The sequence below is a fragment of the Spermophilus citellus genome (assembly GCF_964194105.1).
Source record: "Spermophilus citellus genome assembly, chromosome: 2".
Taxonomy (NCBI): Eukaryota; Metazoa; Chordata; class Mammalia; order Rodentia; family Sciuridae; genus Spermophilus; species Spermophilus citellus.
Window position 1 is genome coordinate 20,319,874 of NC_138183.1, and position 16,942 is coordinate 20,336,815.

Sequence of the window (16,942 nt, forward strand, 5' to 3'; positions counted from 1 at the left end):
TGGGGAATGGCTTCTCGGGGCTCCTTCCCTGGTTCCAGAGTGGTCTCTCCTGATCACCCATGGATGCCCGGGATGAGGACCAGCCGCTGGGCCTGGTGGCCCTGCCTCCCTGTACCGCGCCACTCCCCTCTGCCACCAAGCTCCTGACTGGGCTTTTTTCCTTCCGTTTTATTTTTTCATTCCAAAGGCGACTCTGCCTCCTCTCCTCCTCTGTGCACTCGCTGTCCCCTGAGCCGGGAGCACCCGCCCCACCCACCTGCCCCTGCTCTCTGTCAGGAAGGCTTCTGCCCTCGGGGATCACTGTCCCCTCGGCCTCCGCTCCCCATCACGTCTCCGTCTCGGGAGCACCAGAGGCTGCCACACTCCCCATCCTTCCCCGGCAGCAGCCTGGAGTGTGGAGACCCCCGGGTGTCGGAGTCAGGCCCGCCCAGTCCCCAGCTCGGCTGGAGCTGGGTGACTTTGAACAAGCCCCTTCCCTCCCTCCTGCCCCGGGCACCCCGGGGTCCCTGTGCCCTTACAAGGGTTCTGGAAGCTGGACGATCCCTGTGGACTCTGCACCCTTGGCCCCCCCGGGAGGGCAGGGGTGGGAGCTTCCACCTCCCACCTGGGGAAAGCCCTGAGTGCGGGAGGCCCCCTCCCTCTGCCTGGCCTCTCTGCGTCCTGGGCTTAATGTTTAAACAGCAGCTCAAAGTCCAGGTGGCCTCTCTGCTCTGGTTAATAATCTCAGGACCACAAACACCCCAGGGGCAGGAGGTCAACACCGTCCTGGGGCCTCTCCCAGCCTCGGGCAGGCTGAGCACTGAGCGAGGCCCTGTCCAGGAGGCCGGGACCAGAGCTTGTGCACCCTGAGGGCCTCCGCTTCTGGTTTGGACAATGGGGTTGATAACCTGGGTCCTGCCCCCCTGCTGCGAAGGTCAGGTGCCATCTTGGTACCCTGTAACAGCCCAAGTAGGGTGACAGATGCCCTGAGGTCAGTGGACAGGTCACAGGGCGCTTTCACAAACAGTGTCTCTGTTGACCTCTTGGCAGGCGGAGCAGGGACTGTTGTCTTCAGCTTACTGAATGGGAAAGAGGCCTTCAGAGAGAGAAAGCTGCCAAGTTCACCCAGAATGAGAAGTCAGAATGTCTGGCTTCCGGTCCTGTGCACGCCCTCTTAGTCCATGCTGTCCCCACTGCTGCCGTTAGCCAAACCACAGAAGACTGAGAAACTAACTACGGGAGCACAAGGGAAGAGAACTATTCCAGAAAGCTAAGCCAAGGCATTTGCTGGCTTAAACATTGGTCATGGCTTTGAGCTTCCTGGCAGCCAAAGGAAAAAGGAAATGCAGTCAGTGGCCAGGCTGTCTGTTACGGAGCAGAGGAAACTTGAAAAACAGAGACATGCTCCGGATAACAGGAAAAGAGGGGTGGAACTAGATCTTACGATACACCATTTGTTCATGCACTGACAATGTAGGGAACCCCCCCAAATTCTCATACCGCAGGGGTCTTGTACTTGGAACTGTCTTTCTGAGAGGGTCACCCCCAGCTCTAGCCGGGAGGCTGCTGCCTGGGTGACAGGCCCCTCCAGGAGCAGGGGAGATGGAGGGCAGGGCTTGACCCCTGGAGAAGAGAACTTCTGGGAGAGGCCACGGTGTTGCGGGCTAACAGACTGAGCTCTGGAGACTCACGGGTCCGGTTTTCTGAAACTTCCCAGCCACCATCATCAGTCGAAGGACCACTGTCCTCACTTCCTGGGGACAAAGGACCACATCCAGGTGGCTGAGAACAGAAGTGAGCTCTCTCCCCCAGGACTGGACTCCGGGCGTCCCAGAGCAAGTGGTCAGCAGAGACTGGCTCCCTCTGGGGACTCCGGGGTGGACACTGCCTGGCCTCTTGCCAGTCTTGGTCGGTCGGCCTGTGGCTGCCCCTCCAGCCTCTGCCTCGTGTCCCCGTAGCCCTCTTCTCTGACTTGAGTTGTCTCTGACTCTGAGTCTCTCTCTGTGTTTTCTTATAAAGACACTGGACATTGGATTCAGAAGGCACTGTCACCCAGGTCACCCTTATCCCAACTAATTGCATCTGCAAGTAAGGGCCACGTCCTGCAATTCTGGGTGGACAGGAATTTCAGAGGGAACACTATTTAAGCCCCACAAACAGCTTCAGCTGTCCCCACGTGGCAGGGGTGGTGGTAGTGCCTCCCGGGCGTGAACACCTTCAGTCTCACCACAATGCTGGGTCTCTTCCCAAAGGCCACCGGCCCCTTGTCTACGGGAATCAACCTCAGTGATCGATCCCAGCTGGCCTTGGGCCCTGATTGGTCCCTGTCAAGCAGAGCAAACACCCGGTCACCTACCAGCCTCGGGCCCCTTCCTTAGCCCCAGTTCCCAGCTGCCCCCGCAGGAAGTTTGCAACCCCTCTGTCCCCAGAGCAGGCTGTGCACCGCCTGAGGACAGAGAGCAGAGCCATGTGGGGTCTCCACGCCTCGCTTCTGCTGTTGGCCACCTGCGTGGCGGCGAGCGCTGACCCTGTGCCAGATGACATCCAAGTGCAGGAGAACTTCGACGTCACCCGGGTAAGGCTGTCCTCTCTGGGGGAGGTGGCTGTGGGCGCCTCGAGGGCTCTCGGTCTCCCCCTGGAGCTCCAGTGCTCAGTCCCTCCTGTCATGCCATTTGGGCTCTGGGATTCTTCGGAGCTGCAGCTCGACCCGTCTGTCCTTCATTCCGTGGGACCTCTCACCTCAGATCCCACGAGTCAAGCATCCTGTCCCCGCAGGCTCCAAGGAGACTCTGGGCCCCTCGAGCAGCTGCCCCAGGGCAGGCTTCATCTGGGACGGCCACGCTGCAGCCCCTCAGCCGCCCACGTGGCGTGGACCTCGGGGCTTGCCCTGTCCCCACCTTGGTCCTCAGTGACTCACCTTCCCTACATGTCCTTCTGCTGGCCTGTCCCAGGGCCTCACCCACACTCATGGCGGGGACAGAACCTGGGATGGCACAGGGCAGGCGTGTGCCCATGAGCCTGAGGGCCAGGGTGGGAGATTATGGGGAGCGGGGAAGCAGGACGGAGCTTGGTCAGGGCCAGGTCCCGTGCTCCCATCCCTGGAGGAGTAAAGACAGGACTGTCTCTTGAGGAGCAGTGGCTGGTGACCTGGGGACATAGAGGTCAGCCCCGTCCCCAGGAGCAACACACTCTGCTCAGGGAACCTTCTGAGTGGTAGGTGGGGTCGGGTGCACCCCTCCTTCCTGAGCCACTGGGGCCTGTGACTCCACAGTGTCGTGAGACGGGAGGCGGGAGGGGAGCAGGCAGAGTCTGGGGCCGGAGGGGACCAGACCCTGTGCCTGCCTCCTAGATCTACGGGAAGTGGTTCAACCTGGCCGTTGGCTCCACCTGTCCTTGGCTGAAGAGGATCAAGGACAAGATGAGCGTGAGCACGCTGGTGCTGGGAGAGGGGGCCACGGCGTCGGAGATCAGCGTCATCCACACCCACTGGCGGTGAGCAGGGAGCGGAGGGGACACCCACCTTGTCTCTGAAGCCTGCAGGCCTCTGCCCAGCCACGTTCTGGCCCCCAGCCCCAGGTCCCTCTCTAGCTCCTGCAGGAGGGCCTCCCAGGCTGTCCCCTCTGGACCTCAGCCTCCTCCTCCTCTTCCTCCTCCTCCTCCTCCTCCTCGGCTCTTCCTTGGCTCAGGAAGGTCCCTGCCACCCCCAGGGGCCAGCCTCTCTTCTCCCTCCCCACCCCCCAACCCTGGGCCAAGCTGGCTCTCTCTGGTTGTCTGTAGCAACCTGTGGACTCTTGTCCCCCGTCTACCTCCATCCCCCATCCAGTCCACCCTTCACCCAGAAATCAGAAAGACCTCCCCAAACCCACATCTGCTCAGGGTGCTGGGCTCCTTGGCCTACTCCATGCTCCAGGCTGCCCTTGGGAATTAGACTGAGACCTTGGGTGCAGAGGCCTTTCCGGGCCTCCCATGCCACCTGTTAGTCGCCGTCCCACGCTTTCCCATGCACTGTGACCTGCCTGGTGGACCTGCAGTTCCTGAAAACCTTCACCCACTTGCACCCCCCACCCCTGCCTTTGCACATGATGCTTCTTCTGGAAGCCCCTCTCCCCGCCCCCTGGGTTAATTCCTATGCATCCCCAGGGCTCTGGTTCCATGACACTTCCTCCAGGAGGGCCTCCCTGGACCCCAGGTGCAGGCCACAGGCCTTCCTTTGAGCTACTGGAGCACCAGGCTTCCCCAACCTGGCATGGTCACTCTGGTTGTGTCTGCCTCTGGCCAGCCTCCTTGGTCCTCAGGGAGGTCCGCTGCAGGAGAGGCTCAGGCCGTCTTGCTGCGTCTGTATTCTTGCTGCGTCTGCACAGAGCATGGTGCTTGGTGCGAGTGCACTCCCTGGTAAATGTTCCCTGGGTGGCTAAGAATCACTGCAACAGTGACAGCCACCCGCACGCAGCGCTCACCTCGGCTCCCGGCGGTAGACTGAGCGTGTGGGGTAGAGCTACGTCGTCCCACTGCACAGAGGGGAACTGGGGAGGCAGGAGGCCCTCGGGATCATGAAGGAACCCACAAACACATGCACTAGCCCACGCCCAGGGCATTGGCATGCCTCGGGGTTTGGTTAGGGTCAGTGATGTTGGTGTTGGCTTTGCCAAGCGAATGGCATCGACTGGTCCCTTTGTTCCCTCATACGTAAAATGAGGGCTGGCCTGAGTATTAGACAAGATGCTTGGAAATGTTAATTTGAAATTAAATGATACAAGAGAAACATGATGTTTGGAAAGAGCCTGCGGGAGGGCCGGGTGGTGCCAACTTCCTCTCCCGGGTTCATTCCAGGAGGGGCGTCTGCGAGGAGATGTCCGCGGCCTATGAGAAGACCAGCACGGCGGGCAAGTTCCTCCACCACAAGCCCAGTACGTGGCCACCTTCCTGTCCTTGGCTCCCCTTCCCCACCCCGCAACCGCCCCTCCCACCTACCTGAGGTGTCGCCCAGCTCCCCCAGGCGCCCCTCCATCCCTCCCCCTCTTCTTCTGCCTGCCTCGTCCCCCATGGGCACGTGTGCAGAGGAGGGCAGTGGCGCTGAGTGTGGAGGGTGACCTCAAGATGCCACCAGCCCCCAGGTCTTGCTGAGCCTGGTGCTCACTGATAGAGGGCCCTGGGCATGAGTGCATTTGTCAACTCAGCAAATATGCTCCATGTGCCAAGAAATCAGGAATTTACGAATTTTTGCACAGATGGAAGGAGGCATGGAGGGAGGGATAGATAAATAAATGAGTCCATGGATGAGTGATCGGTATGGACGCCAGATCAATGAGTCCATGGATAAATTGATGAAGGAATACAGGAGGAAGGAGAAAGAAAGGGAAGGAGGAGGGGGGATGGAGGAGGAGGAGGAAAGGAGGAGGAGGAGGAAGGAGGAGGAGGAGGGAGGGAGGTTTAGGGAGGAGTGCTGGATGGAGTCACGGGCAGTCAGGGCAGGTGTGGAGGAGATGGCCCAGTGACTGGAGAGAGGGACTGAAGATGGGGATTGGTAATGAACACCCAGGAGGGCTGGGCGGCCAGGTGGACGGGGAAGGCACGAGGTGACAGCGAACGGGCAGCAGGTCTGGAGGTATACAAGGCTCTGACCACCGGTGCCTGTGGCCTGGCTGCCTGTCCTGTGCAGAATGGAACATGACCATGGAGTCCTACGTGGTGCACACCAACTATGACGAGTACGCCATTTTTCTGACCAAAAAAATGAGCCGCCACCATGGACCCACCATTACCGCCAAGCTCTACGGTAATGACCAGTGACAAGAGGAGCCCCTTGGAGCTGGGTGGGCTTCTGGACAGTGGAGTGGGAGGAGTCAGAGGCTTTGCTTTTCCTTTTGACAAGACTCCAGGTGGGGGAAAGCCTCGGGACCCCTTCAGTTGACCTCCAAAGTCAATCTGGAGCCTCCAGGCCCCCAAAAGAGCCGGTGGGAAGAGCCTGGGGTGGGGACTCGGGAGCCCCGTGTGGGAGCCTGCAGGGGCCCCTCTTCCTCTTGGAGAACCTTCCTTCCCCTAAGTGTGTCTCGGAGTTTGAACAGGTCAAGAGTTCTAGAACTTCCCTAAGTGAGAACCATCGGGCCTGGTGGCTCCTCTGCTTCCCACCTGCAGGGCGGAAGCCACAGCTGAGGGACAGCCTCCTGCAGGCGTTCAGGGAGATGGCCCTGGGCGTGGGCATCCCTGAGGACTCCATCTTCACAATGGCCGACAGAGGTGAATGGCCCCCGTACCCCACCTCGAGTTCCTGTCCCCAAACCATGGATCTTTTCTATCACCCTCTGAGACAAACAGGGACAATAGTCCCCTCCCTCCTTTACAAGCAGAGAGCTGCTGGATTGTTCATGTCTTGTGACTACGGGGTGGTAGAGCTGGGGCTGGACTCAACTCCATGTTCTCAGCAGGATGGACAGAAATCCAACAATCCTCTAGGGGGCGACACGGAGCTGGGGTTGGGGTGCAGCGTGGGAACTGAGCATCTGTGTTCAAGTTTAGTTGGGTGGGTGGCTTCTGGCTGGTCCACCTCTCAGAGCCTCATGTCCCCATCTGTCAAATGGGGATAATAATGCCTTCCTCTAAGGGAAGGCCGGTGAGGGGTCAGTGAGGTCAAGCCATTAAGGACCACAGCATGGGGCCCCCCCAGGTGCTCTCACTGTTCCCGTGATGGCGCTGGCCGGGTGGACAGATGGCGGTGCTGGTGCAGCCAACAGGCTGTTCTTCAGTGAATGACCTTGAGCAAGCACAGTGGTGGTGGGGGGGGTCACGAGGTGGGTTACCGCACAGGACGGTTCTAGCGGGATGCCATTGGCACCATGAAGGAAATCGGGTCTAGGACTCCCCCCAGCCTGGTCCTCCTCTTTACTCCTTTCTCCTGTCTCCTGACCTAGGGGAATGTGTCCCTGGGGAGCAGGAGCCAGAGCCCACCCCACTCTCGGTAAGTGCTACTCCCCGCCCCCTTCAGGCTCCTCATTGGGCTGCTGCTGACCTGGCTCAGGCCCTGCCATGGTGCAGGGGTCACTGAGGAGGTGGAGGAGCCTGCCCTGGGCCTGGGTTTTGAGGTCAGACCCACCTGGGCTCCACCTTGGTTCTGCCACTTGAGCTCGTTGCTGCCCCATTGGATCTCACTGTCCCACCTGGGAAATGGGGTCATTATGCTCACCTTCCAGGGCTGTGCTGCAACTCAAAAAAAAAGCTCTGAGCAGGGTCTCAAAGAGGGGAGACGCTCAGCCGGGCATGGTGATGCACGCCTGTCAATCCAGCAGCTCTCGAGGCTGAGACAGGAGGATTGTGAGTTCAAAGCCAGCCCCAACAATGGCGAGGCGCTAAGCAACTCAGTGCGACCCTGTCTCTAACAAAATACAAAATAGGGCGGGGATGTGGCTCAGTGGTCCAGTGCCCCTGAGTACAATCCCTGGTACCAAAAAAAAAAAAAAAAAAAAAAAGAAGGGAGACACTCATCAAGAAAGGAACAGTCTCCAATGAGGATGATGGTTTCAGTGCACGGAAATAAAGGCGGTTGGTGTCCCTGAAAAGCCAATTAGAACAGGCAGCCCCCTCCTCAGCTCCTTCTGAATCTGGGCCTCCCTTTTATTTCCCTCCTATTGCCATATTTATTACACTTTCTTCATTCTTCATGTTCTCTGTTTGGGAGTTACATTCATCATACAGATGTGTGTGTGTGTGTGTGTGTGTGTGTGTGAGAGAGAGAGAGAGAGAGAGAGAGAGAGAGAGAGAGATTGATTTAGAAACATACTCTTGAAAAGGAAACACTAATATTGGATTTTTACAAGTCAGATGCATGCTATAGTCTCTAGGATAAATATTAAAAGTATGATTTAGCTGAGTATGGTGGTGCATGCACACCTGTAATCCCAGTGGCTTGGGAGGCTGAGGCAGGAGGATCACAAGTTCAAAGCCAGCCTTCGTAATTTAGCAAGGCCTTAAGCAACTTAATGAGGCTCTGTCTCAAAATAAAAAATAAAAAGGGACGGGGCTGTGGCTCAGTGGTACAGTGATTGCCTGGCATGAGTGAGGACTGGGTTTGATCCTCAGCACCACATAAAAATAAATAAATAATATAAAGATAGAAACATACTCTTGAAAATTGAAAAAAAAAATGAGATAAGAATGTCCTTATCCCACTGGGGACGGTGGTGCACACCTGGGAGCCGAGACAGGAGGATCTCAAGCTCAAGGCCAGCCTCAGCAATTTAGCGAGGCCCTAAGCAAATTAGTGAGACCTGGTCTCAAAATAAAAAATTAAAAGAACTCAGTGGTTAAGAGTCCCCGGGTTCAATGCCCAGTACAAAAAAAAAAAAAAAAAAGATTCCTATTCCTATGTAAAGTTAACCCTATTAACATAGTACATATTTGCTCCTATGTTTTTAAGAAAAATTACCATTGATCTTATAAGAGTCACATATGCTCATTATGAAGAAATCCATACAGAAAAATATCAAGATAGATTAGTTTGTATTTTAAATCCCACCACCCCCAAAATAGCAGCATTCCCATCATTAAAGGAATCAAATCGTGACAGAAGGAAGGACAGATGGACGTAGGGATAGACTGTTATTAAATGGGATTATGCTGCAGATGTCATCTTTAGTTGTTAAGAACATTAATCATAGTTTTACTTGGATTTAAAAACAAAGGAGTTGAAGTGGATTTCTTGAACTTCAAGTAAACATCTCTTCACCATGAGAGATGCGCATCCTAAGGAAAGGCAAAGTCACGAAAAGATCAGCGGGGCCAGTGCCGCCGTCCACAACTTTACACAAGAGCCGCTTCTCTGATTAGCTAGACGTCCCCGCTCCACATTGGTCCCATGTCCTCCTCCTCTTCCTTTTGCATTGTTCAGGTTGACACCAGCCATCTCCAGATTGTCACTGTCACCCCCCATGGTGATCCCAGGGCGGGATGGCTAGACAGCAGACTTGGCTCTCCCAGCTCTGTGGGCAGTGGATTCCATGTGTCACCTTTAGTGAATGAAGCCACAGTCACCTGGGCTCCTGAGTCACTCATTTCCAGTGGTCTCTTAATTGGGGCCATTTCTTTGTGGAGTGGCTTTCTTGAGGTGGTTATTGGGGGTTTGAACCTGTGAATCTTGCATGTTTGAGAATGACCGCCCCATTCTGGAGGATGCGGAGGCCACGTTGCTGGGATACAGCACCCTGGCTGTCCCTCAGAACTGTGTGTACGTGGCTCCCTTATTCTCTCCCCCTGATGACTGTGGTAGAAAACCCAAGGCCAGGGTCATACTTTCTCTCCTTCTAGGGGACTTGTTTTCTTCTGCCCTGGTGCCTGGGAAGCTTTTCTCTATTGTCAAAGTCAACAGGGACACACCTCGGTGTCAAAAATTCTATACAATCACTTCCTGGCTCGCAGCGTGTTCTCTCCATATGCAGGTGACGTGTGCTCCGTGTTTCAGGGAAGTCTCCTGCACAATGTCGTGGAACCCCTCTTCTGGGCCCTTGTTCAGGAGCACCCCTTCTCTCACCTGGAGCACCTCTGTCTTCCATGTCAGCTAGTTTCTCCTGATTGTTTCAATGCTGTCTTTTCAGTTCACAATTTATTTGGCAGCTCCAAATTCATGGAGTTTTCGTTCTCAACTTACTTAGGCTGCGCTCTTTCTCTTACTCATCCATTTCCGAGGTGGATTTGGGTAGTTTCCGTTGTATCTTGCTTTATCTTGCTGTTGCTCTATCTGGGCTTTCTGGTTTTGTTTCTGATCAGGTGGGGTGGGGTGTCCTTTAACCTCTTGGTCCTCTTCCCACTGAACTTGAGCCTGAGCCTACTTTAGTGTAAGCCCTAGGTATCTTGTGTTCGTCCAGGTTTCTGAAGTCCTGGAAAATGGCGTAGGGGAGGGGAGAAGCCTTCCTTGAGGTGCGCCATCTTGGTCCAGGTACCAGCTCTGATAGTTTCCTAGGGCTGCAATGAGGTACAGCACCCTGGAGACTTAGAAATTTATTGGATTCCATTTCTGGAGGCTGGAAATCCAAGGTCAAGGTGTCAGCAGGGCTGGTTCCTTCTGAGGGCTGCCAGGGAGGACCTCGTCTACCTCCTGGTGGGTTTCTGGCATTCTGGTGCTCCTCCTTGGCTGGTAGGTGCCTCACCGACTCCCTGCCTTTGTCTTCACATCAGTTTCTCCTGTGTGCATGTCTTGGTGTCAAAATTTTTCCCTTTTATAACTACACTATTCATATTGGGCTAGTGCCCACCCTAATGATCTCATCTTAATTAATTACATTTGTACAACCCTATTTCCAAATAAGGTCACATTCTGAGGTCCTAGGGGTTGACTCCAATGGGTGATTTTTAGAAGGGACACAATTCATTCCATAACATTCTTCCTCTGCTTATATTTTGAAGGACTGCAAAATATTCTCGGTAGGGCTCATTGCACCTGGTTGGGCTGGTGTCATGTGCATCTGTCTCACGACAACTCATCCTAGAGCCCTGGACTGTGTCGCTTCAGAACCTTTCCTTCTCTTAGAATGGAGCTGTATTTTCCATGTTTACTTGTTTATTCTCTGAGCCTATTTTCATGGCTCCTCTGTCAGAAAAGAAAAACGACTGGGTACCCCTCAATGTTTTTCTCTCTGGATTTGGAAGAATTAGGGAGAATTACAAATTTATGACATACCAACCCTGGAGGTCAGAGGGCACCGTTCAGATCTGCAAGATCCATTAAGTTCAGTTCCAGCACGATTTGTTTCCTTCCTTGATTGCCAATGTTAACGTTTCTGACTTTAAATCACGCCCCCTTCCCTTATTTGAGTGACATTGATGGAAATTTTGGGACTATTTTTTTAAATTATTTTTTCCCAAGTGTTAGGCACTTGGAAGAAACCTGTGAATCCAGATGCCAATGGATCTTTATTTCTTTATCAGTGTCAAGAATGAAATAGTAAGCAATGACTGTCCTTACCAAAGACAGAAATACTCCACATTTCTTTTCCTCCTGTTTCTTACTTTCTATTTGTATCCTTTCGGGTTTTCCATGGTCCTGTTTTTTTTTTTTTTTTATGGATCTGCTCTGAGATTGATGTTGTCATTTTTCATCTTTAAAAAAATTGTTTGAAAAATTTACATTAAATTCCATAATCAGTGTAGCAATTATTTATTTCAACTCTACATTTTATTGGCTTTATAGCTTTCCATATTTCTTCGTTATCATATCTGGTATTTCTGACAGTCAGATTCCATTCAATGGGTGGGAATATTTCTATTAGTAATTTTTTCAAGAATGACATGTGGGTGGCAAACTTCTCGGTCCTAGCCGAGCCAAGAATGTCTTTCTGTGGTTATATCATGTGGTCAACAGCTCAAATGAGTGAAGGACAACCTTTGCCTTCTTCCAATGCTCAGATATTGTTTCTGAGCTTCTGTCATTTACTCTAAGGGCCACCAGGCTCTTTGTCCTTCATTCCTTGAATATCTAAGAAAACTCTTCATTAATTTTTGTCTCATTTCCTTTTCCCTTATAATTGGGCAACTCAAGTATTTCTTCAACTCATAAATGTTTTCTTCTAGTATTTCTCTATTGCATGTCTTTCTAGGTGGAATTCCTATTGTGTGGATTTATTTGCCATAGTGTCTAAACTGCACCCTACTATGTGGTTAAATTCAACACCTTTTCCAGCCCCAATAATTTTCTGCCTTTATACATTCACTGCCATCACTGTTGCCTCCTGTTATATTGATGCAGATCATTTTGAATTTCATTGATGGCTTCTGTTTATTCTTTCTTAGTATCATCCTGCATTAGTGGGACCATTTCTTTAACTCAATACAGTTCTTCTGAGCAGTTGTGTTATTTGACTTACCCCATGATTTTCCTTCATTCTTCTGTGTTCATCAAGGAAGGTGCACAAGCCACCAGGTTGAGATGAGTCTGGGAGAGATTGGGAGCCCCGACAGTTTTCATTTGTACTTTGAAAGGAGCAGAGAACATTGAAGTTTCTATAATTCTGCTCTTTAAGTTCCAGGTCTCATTGTGGCAGAAAGGCTGCCTGGTGGCAGGCAGTTTCCCTGCTCATTCTATGTTTGATTGCCCTGGGACCCATCCTCAGGAGACCCTAGACTCGGGGATATCTTGACAGCTTTGGCAGCCCGCTCTTCCCTGCAGGCCCCACTACTGCAGCGGGGGTGTTTGGGTCACTCCTGGGGCTCCTTCTTACTCTTGAGATGAAGTTTTCCTTTGCAAGCAGCTAATGATGGCCTGGTCAGCACCTCCTGCAAATCAGCAGCACCCACACTCCAGGGTGGACAGAATGCCTTCACATTTCAAGCATGGGAACAGTGCCCCTCCTGGGTTTCCAGCTCTGGGAGAGACTTTCCCATTGCTCAATTCCTTTAGGCATTTCACTAGAAGTTGGATATGGAGTCACTGGGCCTTGTGGTTCTGATTTTCATTTCTGACTAGAAATCTACCCTGCGATGCCCATGATGGAATTCAGGTGGATGCTCTTGGGAAAAGAATTCATTAGCCAGTCTAGTAGCTCTGCTTCTACCCGTACCCCAATTCCCCAAGCAAACAATTGTTCATGTATTCCAGGGGCACAGGGGAGCCACAGGGGTAGGGTCTCTCAACAGCTTCTTTTCTGCCCCACAGAGAGCCCGGCGGGCTGTGCTGCCCCAAGAGGAGGAAGGATCAGGGGCTGAGCAGCCAGTACCAGGTTTCAACAGGAAGGAAGGTAAGGAGCACCTGCCTCTTCACCCACGGCTGGCTCACCCGGGCTGCTTTATCTCTGTGAAGTCCCTCTCTTCCTGCTGCAGAGTCAGACTGGCCTGAGGAAAGGCAGAGGGAGTTCTCTGTGTGATTGTAGGGTTGTAGCAGACGGGAGGAACACAAGGTTGGTCCTCAGCTCCATGGTGTGAAGGGAGCTCTTGTTCTGCCTGTGTCACAGGGTGGCCTCTGGGTGGGATAGTAGCTAGTGGGCCTCTGTGATGGGATAGTAGCCAGTGGGGTGACCATCAGGGCTTCCGTAGAAGTCAGGAGAAGAGCTTGAGGATGCCTGGTGAACTTGACAGTGCTCACAATTGACTCCGTCTTCAATTCACTCGGCAGATGTCAGGCCCTGTGCTGGGCTCTGGGGTCTCAGAGACAAACCACTCTTGTCTTCTTGAATGTTCTGCTTTAGTGGGGGGGGCATCCAAGGGAGAAAGTGATGGATCCCAAAGAGAGGGCTGAGGAAGCTCAGAGGATACCGGTGCGGAGGTCAGGGAGACTTCCTAGACCCAGGGAAATTCATGTTGTGTGGAGGCATCTGGTCCTGTGGAAGACACCCCGGAGTCAGGGACAATGAGAGCAAAGGCATGGGGTGGCACCGCAGTGAAGGGATCAGACTGGCCAGTGTGGGGTGGGAAATGTATCACACTCCTGCCATCACAGACTCTCTGGGCAGATAAGACCACACAGGGGGTCACTGGGGGTCAACTCCCATGGGATGGAGTCAATGAGCACTGGTTTTGGAGTCCAACAGACCTGGCTTGGGACCTTAGTTCTGTGTAACCCTGGGTGAGTCACTTCGCCTTTCTTGAGAGTCAGTTGCTTCATCTATACAATGCGCCGAGGATCTTTCCTTTATCCATGAGGGGAAAATTACAGGAGATGATGCCGACTAAGTGCCCTGCTTGGTGACAGGTATCCGGTAAGCACTCAGTAAGTGCTGCTCTTTGGCCCCTTCCCAGACTCCTGTCAGCTGGCCCCCTCACCAGGTCCCTGCATGGGCCTGTTCCCGAGGTATTTCTACAATGGATCGTCCATGGTCTGTGAGACCTTCCAATATGGCGGCTGCTTGGGCAACGACAACAACTTCATCTCTGAGAAGGAGTGTCTGCAGACGTGTCGCACCGTGGGTGAGTGTGGCCCCCTGCTCTGCGCCTCCATTCCCCCACACCATCCATTCTCCCAGAAGACCCCTTGCCAACGAGCAGGGAGCCAGGGGAGGGTGTCCAATGGTGGAATTTCAGGGCAAGCCTCCTGAAGCCATAGGATACAGATTTGGGTGGAGATGTCCCTTGGCCAAGGTGGATCTATTTCCTCATCTGTAAAAGAGGGACCGCGGGTTCTAGCTGAGCAGGGCCCTGGCTCCGGAGCCCTAGTATGTCCCAAGTCTCACTGAAGCACTATGCCTCTCTCTACCGCACAGCGGCCTGCAGCCTCCCCATAGTCTCTGGTCCCTGCAGAGCGTTCATAGAGCTCTGGGCATTTGATGCCGTCCAGGGGAAGTGCGTCCTTTTCAACTATGGGGGTTGCCAAGGCAACGGCAACAAGTTCTACTCAGAGAAGGAGTGCAAGGAGTACTGCGGCGTCCCTGGCGAAGGTAGGAGGTCCTGGGGGGTGCCGGGCTGGACCACCAGGCTGCCAGGGTCCAGGGGGGAGAATCCTGATAAGGGGTGGGTCCCGAAGAGCTGAATTCCTGGTGAGCAGGCCACCACTTTTGAGGCCTCAGCTTCCCAAATGGAAAATGAGCCATACCCAGGGTGCTACCCGTGCCAGGTTCGGGCATGCTCAGAGCCTGCAGCCAGAGGAGCTGGAGAGCTGGGTTCCCGTTCGCATGCTGCTACGTTCAGGCTGGCCGCAGGGCGGGGGTGCGTGTGCCAAGGGCAATTTGAGCTTCCATTTTCTCTTGTAAAATGGGACAAAATACCCACCTCCCAGACTTCACAGTACCTGGCAGAATTAGTGCTCAGCTAATGGCAGTTTCTGCTGATAATGACTATTTGGGGACAGGAGCCACATGAGATTTCTGTGCCTTGATTTTCCCATTGCAAAATGGTACCTAAGGCAAATCAACAAAAAAATTTCACATCATCCTGTGGCATGCCCCGGGCTGTCACTCGGCAAGTGGACACTTTTTGCTCCCACATTCAGGTGGCTTTCCCTCCCCCATCCCCTGGAGGTCCCCACCCTGGAGCCCCTTCCTGAGCCTTTCTGTGTCCACAGGGGATGAGGAGCTACTGCGCTACTCCAACTGATGGCTGGCCAGTCTGCAAACGAGGGTGGTCGGCGTCCCTCCCAGGGCAGGCCGGGGCAGATGACCCAGATCCAAATAAATCCAAATGGTATCTTGCTGCAATTCCCTGTCCTGACTGCACTGCCACCATAAATGGAACAAGGTGGAGGAGGGTGGGGAGGGGAAGAAGCCGGGTGGGGCGTGGCCCACCTAGCGTCCAGGAAGTCCAAAGTGCGTGGGTTGGAAGTGGATCGGAACCCCCTTCAGTCTGTGCAAAGTATGCAGCCGCGGCCCCCTGCTCCACCATAGTGCAGAAGGGGATTGTTTTGTTTTGCTTTCATGAAACTCTGGGCAGTTGTTTCTGGGAGACGTTGGATGGAGGTCATGAGTGACCCAGGGTCAGAGGAAATACTGGTGCCCTAGTGTGCCCAGGGAGCTAGGCAGAACAGCAAGTGCCTGAACCACTCCTGGTCCCTGACTGACCCGACTCCTCTCTGGCACTTTCCCTCAGCCATTGCCCCGTCCCCACCCCCAGCTGCCCCAAGCTGGATGCTGGGGCTGGTCCCCACCTCATTCTGAGCACCTGTCCCCTGGAATCCTCACCCTGGCCCTGGCCTTGGAAGGAGACTATTCCTTGCTTCCTAAGGAAGCCCTTGGGCAGGCTGCCTTCTCGCATGCTTGGGAAGGTGTAGGTGGGCAGTCCAGGGCCGCTCCAGGACCAACTGGCCAGAAGATACACCTTCAGGACTCTCCACTTACACACTAGATTTATAAACATGGGACTCATGACTGTCTCCTGCTAGTGGCACCCTGGGGACAGCCGGCAGGGCTGGGCCCCTCTTCTCTGGGGAGGGACCTGAGGGCCAGAGGCCAGTTCTGTCAAGGGCTTGCCTCTCATGCTGACTCAGCCCACATTCTGGAGAGATCAGGAAGGAGGGAGGGAGTTCTACGTCTCTTGCTGAGGGGGTGACCCAGGGGCCAGAGGTGGGTGCAGAAGCTCTGCAGCCCCCTCAGTCAAAGACCCTCCTCCCAATTCCAGGGCTGTGGCTTCCAGGTTCTGACAGAACTGTCCTGAGGACAGTGTTTTTGTTCATGACCAGGACTCCCTGGGCAGAAGTGGGTGGGTCAGGAACAAGGGGAGTCAGCTGTTCCAAGAGGAATGACCGGGGGCTCCTCAGCCTGACGCTGACAAACGTGTCAGGTCCATCCTGTCCCCACGTGCCTCACACACCGGATCAGCTGCTGATGGGACTCTGAAGTTGCCTCTCTGAAGAGGGGGATTTTGAAGTGACCTGAAGGACAAATGCTTAACCAGAGGGTGGCCGTCACTGTTGTAAGCTGCCTTCTGCTGGTGGGAGGGACACTGGGCTCACAAGATACTTCTGTGCACTTCTGAAACCACTGTATGGAACCCAGCCTTCTCAATTCTCATGAAAAGCAGGTCCTGGCCACCCTGGGCTGCATCCTTAAGCCAAGGGGGCGACAAGATGCCCCTTGGAGGGCCCTCACCTTGGCGTTCACCAGCCCTATCCCTGACCTGCCTGCTCCCTGAGCCATTTCTTTCTGTGTCACTTGCTACCTATTTTCACCCAAATGAAATAAACTAAATAAACTCCCTCCAGGGTGGGGTGGGGGCGCAGTGTGACCCTGTCACAGAGCTCAGCAGGCTCATCTCAGAAGGTACCAGGGATCGTTCCCAGGCAAGTGGCTGCCCCTTCCCTGAAGATGCACTTGATTCTTCAATAGTTTCACCTCCAACTTTTCTTTTAATGGTGCTGCTTACATTCGTTACAAAATAGACGTGGCTGCTCAGTAAAGTAACACGACTTTCTTTTGCCTTTTAAAAGACACTCCTGTAAAACCCAGAGGCTGGCCCGTTGGCTGCAAGGGCTGGGAGCTCCTGGGCCACACCCTGGTCCTATTTGACCATGACCTTCAAGAGGCTCCTCTGCAGGCCTCTAGACTTCTTATTTGAGATG

General features: G+C 53.9%; 1 protein-coding gene across 1 annotated transcript; it reads left to right on the forward strand.

Annotated features, from left to right (window-relative positions):
- Nucleotides 1-2,446: 2,446 nt before the first annotated feature.
- On the forward strand, nucleotides 2,447-14,985 carry AMBP (alpha-1-microglobulin/bikunin precursor; the record flags this gene model as incomplete). The annotated part of the gene is made up of 10 exons (XM_081281211.1): nucleotides 2,447-2,554; nucleotides 3,329-3,471; nucleotides 4,810-4,886; nucleotides 5,639-5,755; nucleotides 6,115-6,216; nucleotides 6,888-6,934; nucleotides 12,617-12,698; nucleotides 13,696-13,863; nucleotides 14,157-14,330; nucleotides 14,954-14,985. 10 exons carry the CDS (start codon nucleotides 2,447-2,449, stop codon nucleotides 14,983-14,985), a joined length of 1,050 nt encoding a protein of 349 aa, XP_081137337.1.
- Between the last annotated feature and the right edge of the window lie 1,957 nt (nucleotides 14,986-16,942).